Source organism: Thalassophryne amazonica, chromosome 6 (assembly GCF_902500255.1).
Source record: "Thalassophryne amazonica chromosome 6, fThaAma1.1, whole genome shotgun sequence".
In the NCBI taxonomy this organism is placed as follows: domain Eukaryota; kingdom Metazoa; phylum Chordata; class Actinopteri; order Batrachoidiformes; family Batrachoididae; genus Thalassophryne; species Thalassophryne amazonica.
The window spans coordinates 86459911-86475073 of record NC_047108.1 but is presented as its reverse complement, the minus strand read 5'-3'; the positions used below and the strand labels follow the sequence as shown (position 1 = coordinate 86475073).

Sequence of the window (15163 nt, the reverse complement as noted above, 5' to 3'; positions counted from 1 at the left end):
CCAATTAAGAATAAGCAGTAAGAGTTTTCTTTGATTTACAGAAAGCTTTTGAAACCATAGACCATACCTTACTATTGGATAAATGACAGAAGTATGGTATCAGGGACTGGCACATGACTGGAGAGACAGCTATCTACAAAACAGGTATCAGTGTATTGGTGGGATAAACTCAGAATTTTTGAAGATTACATGTGGTGTGCCTCAGGGTTCAGTCCTTGGTCCATTGCTGTTTCTTGTATATATTAATGATATATGTTTGATTTCTAAGTCCCTGATACAACTGTGTTCTGTAGTGGGGATCATTTGGGACAGCTTTTGGACATGGTGAAGGAATTGCAGAAATTTAAACAGTGGTTTGATTTAAATAAATTATCACTTCATCTTGGTAAAACAAAGTGTATTATATTTGGAAATAAGCCCATGAATTTAAGAAGAAGAAGAAATTTATTATTACATGATGCTATAACTGAAATTGTAACTAAAACACAATTTCTTGTAGTTATTATTGATGATAAATTAAGCTGGAAAACACATAAATTATGTTAAATCGAAAATGGCAAAAGCCATTGCAATTCTGTATAAAGCCCAAGATGTCCTCCCTCAATATTCTCTAATCACTTTATATTATTCATTAATAGCTCTATATATGACATATTGTATTGAGGTTTGGGGAAACACTTATAAAACACTAATTCAGTATTTATATTGCAAAAGAAAGCCATAAGAATTATAAGTATTAAACCTTACTGTGAGCCAACAAACCCACTATTTATTTGTTTGAATATTCTGAAATTCAAGGACTTTGTTGATTATGTTACAATACAAACCATGTACAAAGCAGAAAACAAACTTCTTCTTCAACATGTCCAAAATCTGTTTAAAATGAAGGACTCCAGTTATAATTTGAGAGGAATATTATTATTTGATCAATTAAAGACTCGAACTACTGTAAAAAGTCACTGTGTTTCTGTAAAAGGTATAAAGATTTGGAACATCTGTCCTGAACATATTAAATTATGCGGTACTCTAGTCTTTAAAAGGCTTTATAAAAATTATATAATCTCTCATTACAGTATGAACAATTAAGTTTATTGATTTGGTATTATTTCTTGGATTGTGCACTATTATTTATTTTGTTGTGTTGAGAAAATTCCATTCATTGATTAATCTCAAATGTCTGTGCTTTGTTCCTTTTGTATTTGTTGTTATGAGTATATATATATATATAAGTATCCAACCTTTTTATTATTTTCAAAAACCTGATGGATTTGAATCACGTGTGCTTGCATGAGCCAACCTTGAACCTTCGTGCGCATGCATGATTTTTTTCATGTTGTGTGTGTGTTGTGTTGTGACAGGACATGTCACAACATGTCCTGTGACGCTTGCTGCGCCATCAGCTTCGTGCCGATGAATTTCGCTGCAAATCTTTTCATGGCCAAATCTTCTGTCACAGTGGAATGTGCCGAAAAAGTGCTGATGTCCACCTCTTCCGCAATTTCTCGGATAGTCACACGACGGTGCCACATCACCACAGCGTTCACTTTGGAAATGATCTGGTTATTTCAGCATGTTGATGGCCGCAAGGAGCGCGGCTCGCCCTCTACCGTTGTGCGGACATCTTTAAACTGGTTGTACTGCTCCTTAATCTGTGTGATGCCCATAGGATCGTCACCGAAAGCCGTCTGAATAATCCGAATGGTTTCCACCTGGCTGTCGCACAGTTTCTGGCAAAATTTGATGCAGTCGCGCTGCTCCAGTTGTTCCACCATTTTCTTGCAAAGAAAAAACGACGAGAGACTCCTCACACAAAGGCTGCTTACAAGCAAATGACGCAATTGACAGGCGTGAAAAAAATCACGCATGCGCACGAAGGTTCAAGGTTGGCTCATGCAAGCACACATGATTCAAATCCATCAGGTTTTTGAAAAAAATAAAAAGGTCGGATACTTTTCTAACAGACCACGTATATATATATATATATATATATATATATATATATATATATATATATATATATATATATATATATATATATATATATATATATATATATATGCTACTGTAAAATCTTTTCTTTTTTTTGATAAGGACTTTTGTGTGTTGAATAAATCATTCATTCATCCATTCATTCAAATTGTCAGTATTAGGTACAGCTGAATAAAAATGTATTTTCCTTTTTCTGTTGTCTTGTAGATTTGGTCACACCATGTTTGGCTTATTTGGATGCACCTCCAAAATTTCATGGCAGTTTCACAGACATTTTTGAAGCAAAGTTGGTCTGCAGTGTTGTCGTTTGATTTTTGTTTGCTCCACATAGTCTTGTGGACGCTGTAACGCATTTGCCACACATCTGCTTTGGGTTTTCTAAAACAGAGCATGGACACTGTGTAATCTTGAAAGGCTGTGAATCGCTGTTAGGGTTCTTATGCTGCCAACAGACTGTTATCCTTTTGTAGAGGCAGAACGAGCAGATATGGTTTAGCTGTCAGATCTTCTAAAGATGTTTTACGCCCATAGGATATTCCAGATACTACCGTTGTTGTTGTGCTATTACATTTGTTTTGAGACTGTTGCCTTTTGTGTTTCACTCACTTCAAACTCTATACTGGCTCCAGCAATTGTATTTTGTCTGCCTTGAAGGAATACTGATGGGATTTCATTCTTTGTTGGTATGTATTGCTTCATATAGGGCTTTGAAGTGCCAAGATGATGTATTATGTTTGTCTGTGCAATGTAAAAAAAAAAAAAAAAAAAAAAAAAAAAAGCTGTAAAGATTTTTGGGGCTTAAGATGAAGGAGATATCAGTAAGGTATCTTACTCTCAAGCCTAGTAACTATGTTCACACTAATTTGGTTTTCTTGAGCAGGGTTGTAAATTTTAATGCTGGAGCAAAGCAGCATTCCCTGTTGGAAGCAGTTTATTTGTCCACATGTATGTTGATATGGCAATGCAGTGCACTTTTGGGACATGATCCAGCACACAGATGCATCAGAGTTGAGAATCACAGAAACTGGAAAAAGCCAAGGCTATGTACACCTTTCACCTGTCTGCAGCATATAGATGATTATTTTCAAGAGGTGGAGATGAACCGGTTGTCTGTCTAGGAGGTTGCTATCCAGGACCCGAACAGGGTCTGCAAAGCAGTGAATGCAGCAATGAATGGTACCAAATGGAACATACACCCCTAAAATTGTTCCACCCTGTAAGATGATTGCCACCTTTGAAAATGTTCACCACTGTATTTCTTGTACCTCCATACTGTATTATAAAAGCATTCTGCAGCTGTCCATAACAACGTAAAACTATGTGTGTAGGATTCAGTGTCATCTCGTGGTGAGGTTGCAGATTCCATGATGCTGTCACTGATCACAATTTTGTTTCCCTTCATGCTTTCACTTCTTTGGTAATGGAGGTTCATGCTCCCTTGCCTTCTTTTTTGAATAGCAATAAAATCCTCCATTACACAAAAACGTGTTAGCCTGCACTATCACCCATTACTCTTTTTTCTACAATCTTCCCGCAAAATACAAAAGGTGGAGTAAGTTTGTCCCTTTTGGACTACTGTATCAGCATGGCACCCTCCTTGAGGGGGCCTGCTCCCATGTAGTCTAAGCTCAATTTGTTGTTCCAGGTAATTATGCACTAATGAATACATGGTTATGAATGTTTTATTCCATTTCTGTTCACACTCTGAGGTCTATGGATGTGCCAGCACATCCAACTTATGTTTCTATTAACAGATGACAGTGACAGAATGTCCCAGAGACTGCATTTGACCACTTCCTGAAACTACAGAGTGTCACCTCTAGTTTCAATCCCTGTTCTAGAGAAGCTTTGCCTCGCAGCCATTCCTAGAGCCCAGAGAAGGTCACATGGGTCTCTCTCTCTCTCTCTCTCTCTCTCTCTCTCTCTCTCTCTCTCTCTCTCTCTCTCTCTCTCTCTCTCAATCTCTTCCCTGCTTCAACAGGCTCATTCAGAGTGCACCATCACTCTTTTCAGGAGTCAGATTAATTCATACTACCACTAAACCTTCATAAATGCTACAAAATGGTCCTGTCACCTGAAAACACAGCCATTTTTTTGTGAGGGACATTTCACTTTTCATCCAGTGGTGGATATTTATGGACATTTCTGCGTAAAGGGGAGACAGAAAACATTGAGCTGGAAATGATGAGTGGTTTTATTTTTCATTATTTACATTGATATACAATTTCTTAAATATATTACACTACTTTTTGTGAGCCAAAACACTGGTGAACCCATTCCTAACACCAAAAACAGTTTGTCCACATGAGTAAAGGTGCATTTTCAACAAATATTGTCCCTAAATCCTACACATTGTAGCTTTAAAACTATTCTACTTTCTTGGCAAACTCACGTGTGAACCAAGAGGAAAAAAATTAGTCATTGACATATGAAGGGAACGCTAATTTACACCAGTATCTCAACGTTTTCTCTGGACCAAAAGTTTGTACAGAATGTGTAGCAGTCACACAAGTGTAGTTTGCTTGAAGAGGAAGAAGCATGATTTTCATTTACTTCTTTTTAAATTCAAAAACTACACAGCTCCACACTGACAACATATACAGCCTGAAGCAGATCGACAAGAACTCTCAATTGTCAGACTGCAGCAGCAAAAGGGGATGTACATGTGTGTAACACTGGTGTGACACACATAACAGACAACCATCTTGCTTCTGTGGGGGGACTTACTGTCTGTAGCCAAATGCAAATCATTTTCTTTGCTGTTATGCTTTTCATTACTGAAAAATCAACATTTATAAGATTGGGGGACTGAACCAGCCATGATCGCTAAACAAATGAGATCTGGCTTCTTTGGAGAGTTTTGGTTTTTGTCAAAATGTTGGCACAAATCCATAACATCCAGAGTGTTTAAAAAACTGAATAACTTCAAGGGAATAACTGAATCAGGTGAAAGGAGTGTTAAGTAATGTTATACTTTCTGGAGAAGGCAGCGATGTAAACAATTGAGGGAGAAGAAAACAGAATATTGCACATCTGTGTGCCAGGGAGACCACTGCTACTAAAACCCCCTTAGGCAGGATGAAGTCACTTGTGCATCCACCAAATGTGGCGGGACGCCACTGGGCGCTCAAGGAAGGTACAGGGGATGCCTAGGTCATACAGGTCACACTCAATGGAAGCATAGACGATGAATTATGAACATGAATTATTGAGCATGTTCAAAACAAGCGCACAAGGGATGCAGAGGGTAGAAGTCACTCAAAGGAGGTAGAGACAATGCCATGGTTAGTCAATGACCTTTCAATGAACGCACAATGATGTGGGCAGTTTGCTGTGATTTTTATGCATCATTGTGGATGACTGCCAGTGTAAGTTAATAAATCTGTTATGGATAGCACCACAGAGAGCAGGGCTGGACCCCAAGATGCAGGTAGCCAAGACACGAGAGGTAAGTGCAAAAACAGAGGTATTTAATTATTCCCAAAGGTGGCAGTGATACAAAAACTACTCCAATGTTCCAAACCCCAAAAATACAATCAGTGTCTATAGTGAAGGTGACAAATCTAAAAAACTGATAGACAGAATGAATAAAAAAAAAAAACACAAAGAAAAGCAATTGTCCAAAAAAGACAATGATCACTAACAAAGGGGACGAGAGGTGCATGACTGGAAATAACTATGATGACTAGACTAAGACTATGTTGACAGGATTAGAATTAAACAACCCGCAGGGAGGGAGTGACCTGGTGTGACTTAATTACAGAATAGAAGTAATGAGGGACAGGTGTGAGCAATCTGGGGGAGGATGAACACAAGCACATGGAAGACAGAACAAACACAAAGTGACATTACAGAAAAAGAAAACCATGATTGTAAAATGCACAAAGAGAACATGCTGATGAGCAAAGTGGAACATTAAACAAACACAACAGCACGGTGGAGAACAACAGAAATGCAATAAATTCTTGGGGAAAAATAAAAGACAGGAAACACAAAGGTGAGACCCAACTGAGATCGCAAGAGGTGGCGTTCTTGCTGTGGACAGTTGTCAAGCCGCCGTGCTTGGCTGTCAGGCTTTCTCATGACACCCGGGTGTGGCCGGACCAGGAGCAACAAGTGAAAGTGTAACATCTTATTAGAATGCTGAACAACAGTTAAGAGCAACATATCAAAGTCTGACATCTGACAAACCAAAATCATGGAAGAACATAAAAGGAAGCCAGAACCGGGGCCATAAGCCGTAAGCCGTGTCGAGAGGGACGAGCCCCTCGAGACCCAGGGGAACAGACAAGTGCTGTGCACATCTAGCCGGCAACCATGGCCACCATACGCAATGAGGGAGGAGACGAGAAGGGTACTCGGGACTTGGTGAATTATGCCCAAACAACTCCTTGCGTGTGCACATGCATGTGCACTACAATATGACCTTTTTTTAAAGATCAAAATTTAGCACACTAATTTCCCCAGACATTTAGCAGGATGGGAAATATAGTGCATGAAAGTACCTGTAACTCCCCATTATATAAGAATAGTATTTGTCCAATATACAGTGAATCCAAAAGTATTCACAGCGCTTCATGTTTTCCACATTTTGTTAGGTTAAAGCCTTCTTCCATAATGGAGTAAAATAATTTTTCCCTCAAAATTCCCTCAAATGTCTTTTTCCTGGTTCTCTCCCTCAGCCCCAACCAGTCCTAGCAGAAGACTGCCCCTCCCTGAGCCTGGTTCTGCTGGAGGTTTCTTCCTGTTAAAAGGGAGTTTTTCCTTCCCACTGTCGCCAAGTGCTTGCTCACAGGGGGTCGTTTTGACCATTGGGGTTTTTACGTAATTATTGTATGGCCTTGCCTTACAATATAAAGCGCCTTGGGGCAACTGTTTGTTGTGATTTGGCACTATATAAATAAAATTGATTTATTGAATTGATTGAAAATTCTACTCACAACAACCCCAGCTCTGTGTATATATATATATATATATATATATATATATATATATATATATATATATATATATATATATATATATATATATATATATATATATATATATATATATATACACAATATACTGTATATGTACACAAGCCAAATAACCATTGTGCTTTTGCTATCCTAATTCATATGTGGTGTCGTAACTCAAAATTCTGTCCTAATTCCTGTGAGGGTTTGAACATATATTTGACTGTGATGAGTTCGAGAATCTAAAATTGATCCATTTTTTTGGCAAAATACATCACATTTCAGGGTCATCCAGACAACACAACATGAACACTCAAAATGTGGGCACATACACATCAACGGCAGTGTTAAATTAAACAAATGACTTGATGAAATCAGTTTTAATGCCACAGAACAGCTGAGGTGAAAATGCATGTGATTGGTGTTTTGTTTTTGTTTTTTCTCCTATACTGAAGTTCATTTCTGTCTCTCCCTGCCGTCAGCTGCTGGATAATCCTCTTGAGCCTGCATCCTATTAAGCTTTAAAAAGCCGGTATAAACTGTCCATTTTGTAATAGCCATGTCATATCCAGAGTACAGATCTGGACCAGACAGTGTCTTTCATCAGTATGTCAAATCAGTCACATTATTTTAAGTCACTTTATAAAATGAATTTATACTGTGTAAGAAACATCTTGGGACAAATTTGATTCTCCGTAAGTTCTCCAGAAATATGGTTCTGAGTATATCAGCAATTACAATTTGTTTTTATCTATGCTTCAGAGTTAAAAGGAAACAGATACTTAATGCTGTAATAACTGACAGTTGTCATCTGTGTTTATAGTTTATGGATTATTTCCTTAAGGATGTAGATTCAATATAAATACTCCACAGTAAAGATTGGGGATTATCCAGAAGAGCAAGGACATTGTTTATGAAAATAGATGTTGATTGTGGAATTTAAAACATAATTTATCATTGCTTGCAGCTCCAAAAACTCTGAATTTTTTACATGATAATATTTGCTTATATATATATAGTGAGGAAAATAAGTATTTGAACAAGTATTTGCAAGTTCTCCCACTTAGAAATCATGGAGGGGTCTGAAATTTTCGTCTTAGGTGCATGTCCACTGTGAGAGACGTAATCTAAAAAAAAAATCTGGAAATCACAATGTATGATTTTTTTAATAATTTATTTGTATGTTACTGCTGCAAATAAGTATTTGAACCCCTACCAACCAGCAAGAATTCTGTCTCTCACAGACCTGTTAATTTTTCTTTAAGAAGCCCTCTTATTCTGCACTCTTTACCTGTATTATTTGCAACTGTTTGAACTTGTTACCTGTATAAAAGACACCTGTTCACACACTCAATCAATCACACTCCAACCTGTCCATCATAGCCAAGACCAAAGAGCTGTCTAAGGACACCAGGGACAAAACTGTAGACCTGCACAAGGCTGGGATGGACTACAGGACAACAGGCAAGCAGCTTGGTAGAAGACAACTGTTCTGATTATTTATTAGAAAGTGGAAGAAACACAAGATGACTGTCAGTCTCCCTCGGTCTGGGATTCCATGCAAGATCTCACATTGTGGGGTAAGGATGATTCTGAGAAAGCTCAGAACTACACGGGAGGACCTGGTCAATGACCTGAAGAGAGCTGGGACCACAGTCACAAAGATTACATTAGTAACACATGATGCTTTCATGGTTTAAAGTCCTGCAGGGCAGCAAGGTCCCCCTGCTGAAGCCAGCACATGTCCAGGCCTGTTTGAAGTTCACCAGTGACCATCTGGATGATCCAGAGGAGGCATGGGAGAAGGTCATGTGATCAGATGAGACCAGAATAGAGCTTTTTGGAATCAATTCCACTTACCATGTTTAAAGGATGAGAACAACCCCAAGAAAACCATCCTAACCATGAAGCATGGGGGTGGAAACATCATACTCTGGTGGTGCTCTTCTGCAAAGGGGACAGGACGACTGCACCGTATTGAAGGGAGGATGGATGGGGTCATGTATTGTGAGATTTTGGCAAACAACCTCCTTACCTCAGTAAGAGCATTGAAGATGGGTCATGGCTGGGTCTTCCAGCATGACAATGACCCCAAACACACAGCCAGGACAATTAAGGAGGTGCTCCGTAAGAAGCATTTCAAGGTCCTGGAGTGGCCTGGCCAGTCTCCAGACCTGAACTCAATAGAAAATCTTTGGAGGGAGCTGAAACTCCAAACCTGAAAGATTTGGAGAAGATCTGTATGGAGGAGTGGACCAAAATCCCTGCTGCAGTGTGTGCAAACCTGGTCAAGAACTATAGGAAACGTTTGACCTCTGTAATTGCAAACAAAGGCTACTGTACCAAATATTAACATTGATTTTCACAGGTGTTCAAATATTTATTTGCAGCAGTAACATACAAATAAATTATTAAAAAAATCATACATTGTGATTTCGGGAATTTTTTTTTTTTTTAGATTATTTCTCTCACAGTGGACATGCACCTAAGATGAAAATTTCAGACCCCTCCATGATTTCTAAGTGGGAGAACTTGAAAAATCGCAGGGTGTTCAAATACTTATTTTCCTCACTATATATATATATATATATATATATATATATATATATATATATATATATATATATACACACCCTCTCTACTTTTAAGATTAGGCTTAAAACTTTCCTTTTTGCTAAAGCTTATAGTTAGGGCTGGATCAGGTGACCCTGAACCATCCCTTAGTTATGCTGCTATAGACGTAGACTGCTGGGGGGTTCCCATGATGCACTGTTTCTTTCTCTTTTTGCTCTGTATGCACCACTCTGCATTTAATCATTAGTGATCGATCTCTGCTCCCCTCCACAGCATGTCTTTTTCCTGGTTCTCTCCCTCAGCCCCATCCAGTCCCAGCAGAAGACTGCTCCTCCCTGAGCCTGGTTCTGCTGGAGGTTTCTTCCTGTTAAAAGGGAATTTTTCCTTCCCACTGTAGCCAAGTGCTTGCTCACAGGGGGTCGTTTTGACCGTTGGGGTTTTACTTAATTATTGTATGGCCTTGCCTTACAATATAAAGCGCCTTGGGGCAACTGTTTGTTGTGATTTGGCGCTATATAAAAAAAAAGTTGATTGATTGATTGATATATATATATATATATATATATATATATATATATATATATATATATATATATATATAATTTCACATACTGTTGGATAGCTTGTGAATTTCCACATATGGACTAATTAAGCCAAACTGGGATAATAATATAAATTATTTATTGATCGATTATATTAGATTGATAAACTCAATCTACAGGGTTGATAAGTAAAGTTGTTAGATAATTTGTGTAAAAAGTACAATATTTGCCCCTATGATGTAATGGAGTAGATGCATAAAGCAGAATAAATTAAAAATATTTAAGTAAAGTACATGTACTTCAAATTTGTACTTAAGTACACTAAATTTGTACTTAAGTACACTAAATTTGTACTTAAGTACACTAACTAAATGTATTCACCGGTAATTACTTTCTGCCACTGGTGTTGAACTACACTCCACTGTTTAATATGCAAATAATGAATGTTTACGAGTGCAATGGTAAGAATATTTCATATCTTTCACCTCATGAAATATTCTTTCCATTGCATGAATGAAAAAACATTCATTATTTGTTTTATATCACACCTAAAATAGATATTTATTATTTGATATTTTTATTAAATTATAAACAAGAGAAAAGGGACTTACATTGATTTTGGTGTGTGTCGCTGGTCCTTTGATGTCAAGAGGTTCCAAACAGTCCAACAAGAACTTTAAATAGCTATCGGATCCAAGCCAAAATTGTTCTTAATCAACTTGCAAAAAGAGTCAGATAGTTCAAAAACAATCCTGACGATGCAGTCCATATCTGAAGCCTTGCACTGACTTCTTCACATACAGCCTGCCATCTGTTTTCCTCAGTACAATGAAAAATCACAACAGAAATCTGTCGAGGTTTCATCCAACAAGGCTTGTAATTCAGCTTCAGATGTCTCAGCGAATACTGCAAATGCCTCTAGAGAGTTTATGGCGTACTTATAATAATAATAATAATAATAATAATAATAATAAGCTCCTTCAAATTGTCATCTGGTTAAAAAACAAACCCCGCCATGTTTGTTTTTAAGCTAAGCGCTGTCGCTGATAGTATGAGCACGCCCGGTGGTTAAGGCGTGCAATAGTACAAAATGTATAGTATCAAAATTACATGCTAAATAGCACCAAAATTGCACAATAAATGGAACACAATGGCAAGTGGTAGGACTAATCCATGTCATGTGACATACAAACCACCAATCAAATGACACAGAGGCTTTATATAATCACAAATAATGTATTACGTTAACTAACATTAACTAACTACATGGAGCAAACCATGCTTAATAATGTTTCTAGCCATTATTGCTGATAGTAATAAGTGAGAGTCCAGACTAAAATGACCGTTTTAGACTGGACATTGTGATAGGACAGTGTAACTACATTGCCAGTGTATAGACTAGTTTTTAATTCCAGGTCTGTGCTCCAGGCTGTCAGTGTCCTTGGACTAGACAGTTCATCAGAATTGTCCAAGTCGTCCCAGATCTAAGTAAGGGGCGGCCTTGGCTGGGGAACTAACCTGCAATGGGCTAGCATCATGTCCAGGGGCAGGGTGTAGGCTCTCATCCTTTTCATGCTATGGTATCTGAGGATAAGCATGTGCACCAGGACCTACTCAGGACTTACTTCTACAGAAGTGGCACACATCTACTCTAAAACCACTGCTTCATGATTCTGTATTTCAGGTGATGGGAAGGAGAGCAGTCCTTTCATCAACAGCAGTGCAACCAGTGATGCAGAGAAAAGCCAGCACTATGATGGTAAAAATATGGCTCTGTTTGAGGTACGAACAGTCTGCTAGAACCCAAAGAGGTGGAAAATGGTTTTATATTACCAGATCCTCTATTATCCATGTGTTTGTGTTTGTGTTTGTGGTGTGTGCTGCAGGAGGAGATGGACACCAGTCCCATGGTGTCATCTCTGCTCAGCACTCTGGCCAACTATTCTAATCTGCCAACCGGCAGCAAAGAGCATGAAGAAGCTGAAAACAATGAGGAGGGGCCACGTCCAACCAAAAAACCTGTCAAGGTAGAGCACACATCTATTGTCTTATGTATCAATCTACATTCATCCATTCATTCATTCATGTGGGATCGGGTATCAGTGGCAGCCAACTGAGCAGCTCATTTCATACTTCCCTATCCTCGGTCAGTCCCTCTAACTCTTCCTGGGGGATCCCCAGCTTGGAGATATAATACCTCCCATGTGTCTTGTCTTCCATGTGGCCTCCTCTCTGTTGCACTGTCTGGGAGATGGCCAGAAGGCATCCTCACCAAATGCCTGAACCACCTCAGCTGGCACCTTTCAATGCGAAGGAGCAACAGCTCTACTCCAAGTCCCCCCAAAACATTGAAATTTCTCATTGTGTGCCTGCTTTTGTTTTCCTTGTTAGATGGTTATTCCTTTGATTACTTCTATAACTTTCTCAGATACTAAATGTTTATATTTGATGCCTGATCTTCATTCTTGATTACTCATCTTTGATTGCAAAGCTTTTACTTTGATCCCGATTGCTGACCTTTGATCCTAGTCACTCATCTTCTTCATTGGCTAAGTTTGTTTATGTGCCTTTGAGATGTCCTGCTGACAAATGCCAACATAAAGACTGCTCAGCTTCCAACAGACCACACTGTGGTTGCACTGGGCAGCTTCCAGCCAGGAGAGCACGTAACTGTGTGAATGCTATACATAAGGGCTTGTCCAGCTCATTTTTCCTTTCATGCATCAACAAAATGTTTTTCAATCAACACAATAAAGGATGATTTTGTGATTTACATCAAAGTAGCACAATTCAGTAAATCATGCACAGACTGTTAATACATTTTACAATATGAAAAGCTCAACAAAAAATGTTGCTTCACGTTTTTCAATTTTCAATTTATTTTCATTTATATAGCGCCACATCACAACAGAGTTGCCTAAAAGTGCTTCACACACCCAGAACAGCAGTGGTAAGGAAAAACTCCCTCTGAGGAAGAAACCTCAAACAGACCAGACTCAAAGGGGTGACCCTCTGCTTGGGCCATGCTACAGACATAAATTACAGAACAATTCACAAAACGAACATACAAGAAATGCTGTTGGTGCACAGAACAGGAGGGTCTCCAGCACAATTACCACACCCATCTCTGGATGGAGCTGCACCTTAAACAGAGAGAAAAAACAGAATCAGGCATCAGAAAGACAAGAAATACAGTATAATTTGCCAGCATTAAACAACAAGAAAAACAGGAAATACTAAGGTGATCGCCGGCCACTAGCCCTAAGCTTCACGAAAAGACCCAGAATTTAGGTAAAGTTGAGGCCGCGGCACGCTCCGTTTCCTAATAAAATGAATTAAAAGAGTAATGATAGCCATATGAAAAGGAAAATAAATGTGTCTTAAGCCTGGACTTGAAAGTCTCTACAGAATCTGACTGTATTATTGACACAGGGAGATCATTCCACAGAACAGGGGCACGATAAGAGAAAGCTCTATGACTCGCAGACTTCTTATTCACCCTAGGGATACAAAGTAGTCCTGCACCCTGAGAACTCAAAGCCCGGGCCGGTACATATTTAATTAGGTCAGCTAGGTAGGGAGGTGCCAGTCCATGAATAATTTATAGGTTAGTAGCAAAACCTTAAAATCTGAACTCACTGGGACAGGAAGCCAGTAAAGGGATGCCAAAATGGGTGTAATGTGGTCAAACTTTCTGCTTCGTGTCAAAAGTCTGGCTGCAACATTTTGAACCAGTTGGAGAGCCCTAATGCTGGACTGCGGCAAACCAGAAAATAGAGCATTGCAGTAGTCCAGTCTAGAAGAGATAAACGCATGGATCAGGGTCTCAGCATCGGCCATAGACAGGATTGGAAGAATCTTCGCTATATTTCGCAGGTGGAAGAAAGCAGTCCTCGTAATATTTCTAATGTGGAGGGCAAAGGACAATGTAGGATCAAAAATTACCCCAAGGTTCCTCACTTTGCCAGTGTGATGTATGACACACAGGCCTAGGCTATGCGTTAACTGGTCAAATTGAACCCGATGTCTCACTGGACCAAGAACCATCATTTCAGTCTTATTAGAGTTTAAAAGTAGGACGTTTCTAGAGATCCAACTTCTCACTGATGCAAGGCAATCTTCTAAGGATTTTATGTGAATGAGATTACCAGCAGTTATCGGCATGTATAACTGAGTATCATCAGCATAGCAGTGAAAGGTAATCCCAAAACACATAAAGCCATCACATAAAGCCATCAACCTGAGAACTGAAGTCTGATGGATAGGAGGTTATCACTAAATACAAACTGAGTTGGCAACAAGAGTAATGAATGCTTTCATCAGACATTCTGTTCCTCTGTATCACACCAATCTCCACTGACTTGTTTAAATTAAGGCTCTCAAACACATAAGCAGGACTACAGAAACACAAATAAGGAATTCTGATAAAATAATGTTTTTAAAGTCTGTCACTTTGGTGTTTTTGTCCAACTCATTCATGCTGGACAGATATGTGTTTAAAAAAAAAGCACAGAAAAATGTCAGTCAGGCATGTTGATGTTGTGGTTTGCTACCTCAAAAACACTTGAATCATTTTAAAGTGGCAAACACATTTGCTGACAGCAGGAATTGGGTTGGAAGAAAACCTTTTTCTTCCCTTATCTGTCACTTGAGCTATTGAAATGAATAGCCCCATTTCAAATCAACAGAGTCTTCTTCTTCCTGACTGAATTATCATGTGTTTGTGAAAAGAATAAATATAAATAAAAGGGGCGATTGATTTATCAAACTGACCAACAAAGTGTATTCTGGCAGATTCTGAATGTCATTTCAGCAATTTGTATGAACTGTATAATAAACTTGGGCAGCTTAGTGGCTTAGTGGTCAGCACTGTTGCCTCACAGCTAGAAAGTCATGGGATCAATGACCACCTGTGGCCTTTCTGTGTGGAGTTTGCATGTTCTCCCCGTGTTTGCGTGGGTCCCCTCTGGGTGCTTCAGCTTCCTTTCACATGCAGGTTAGGTGAATAGGAAACTAAATTGTCCATAGGTGTGTGTGCAGGTGTGAATGTGTTTGTTTGTCTACATGTGACCCTGTGACAGACTGGCGTCCTGTCCAGGG

At 38.9% G+C, this 15163-nt stretch overlaps 1 protein-coding gene across 1 annotated transcript in view; it reads left to right on the top strand.

Moving 5' to 3' along the window:
- The window catches only part of slc12a5b (solute carrier family 12 member 5b), a 93759-nt gene that overhangs the window by 41089 nt on the left and 37507 nt on the right, over positions 1–15163 (top strand). Inside the window, exons 3-4 of the mRNA XM_034172700.1 lie at positions 11748–11845; positions 11950–12090. Of these exons, the coding sequence (XP_034028591.1) occupies positions 11748–11845; positions 11950–12090 (239 nt within the window). The remainder of the gene's footprint in view (positions 1–11747; positions 11846–11949; positions 12091–15163) is intronic.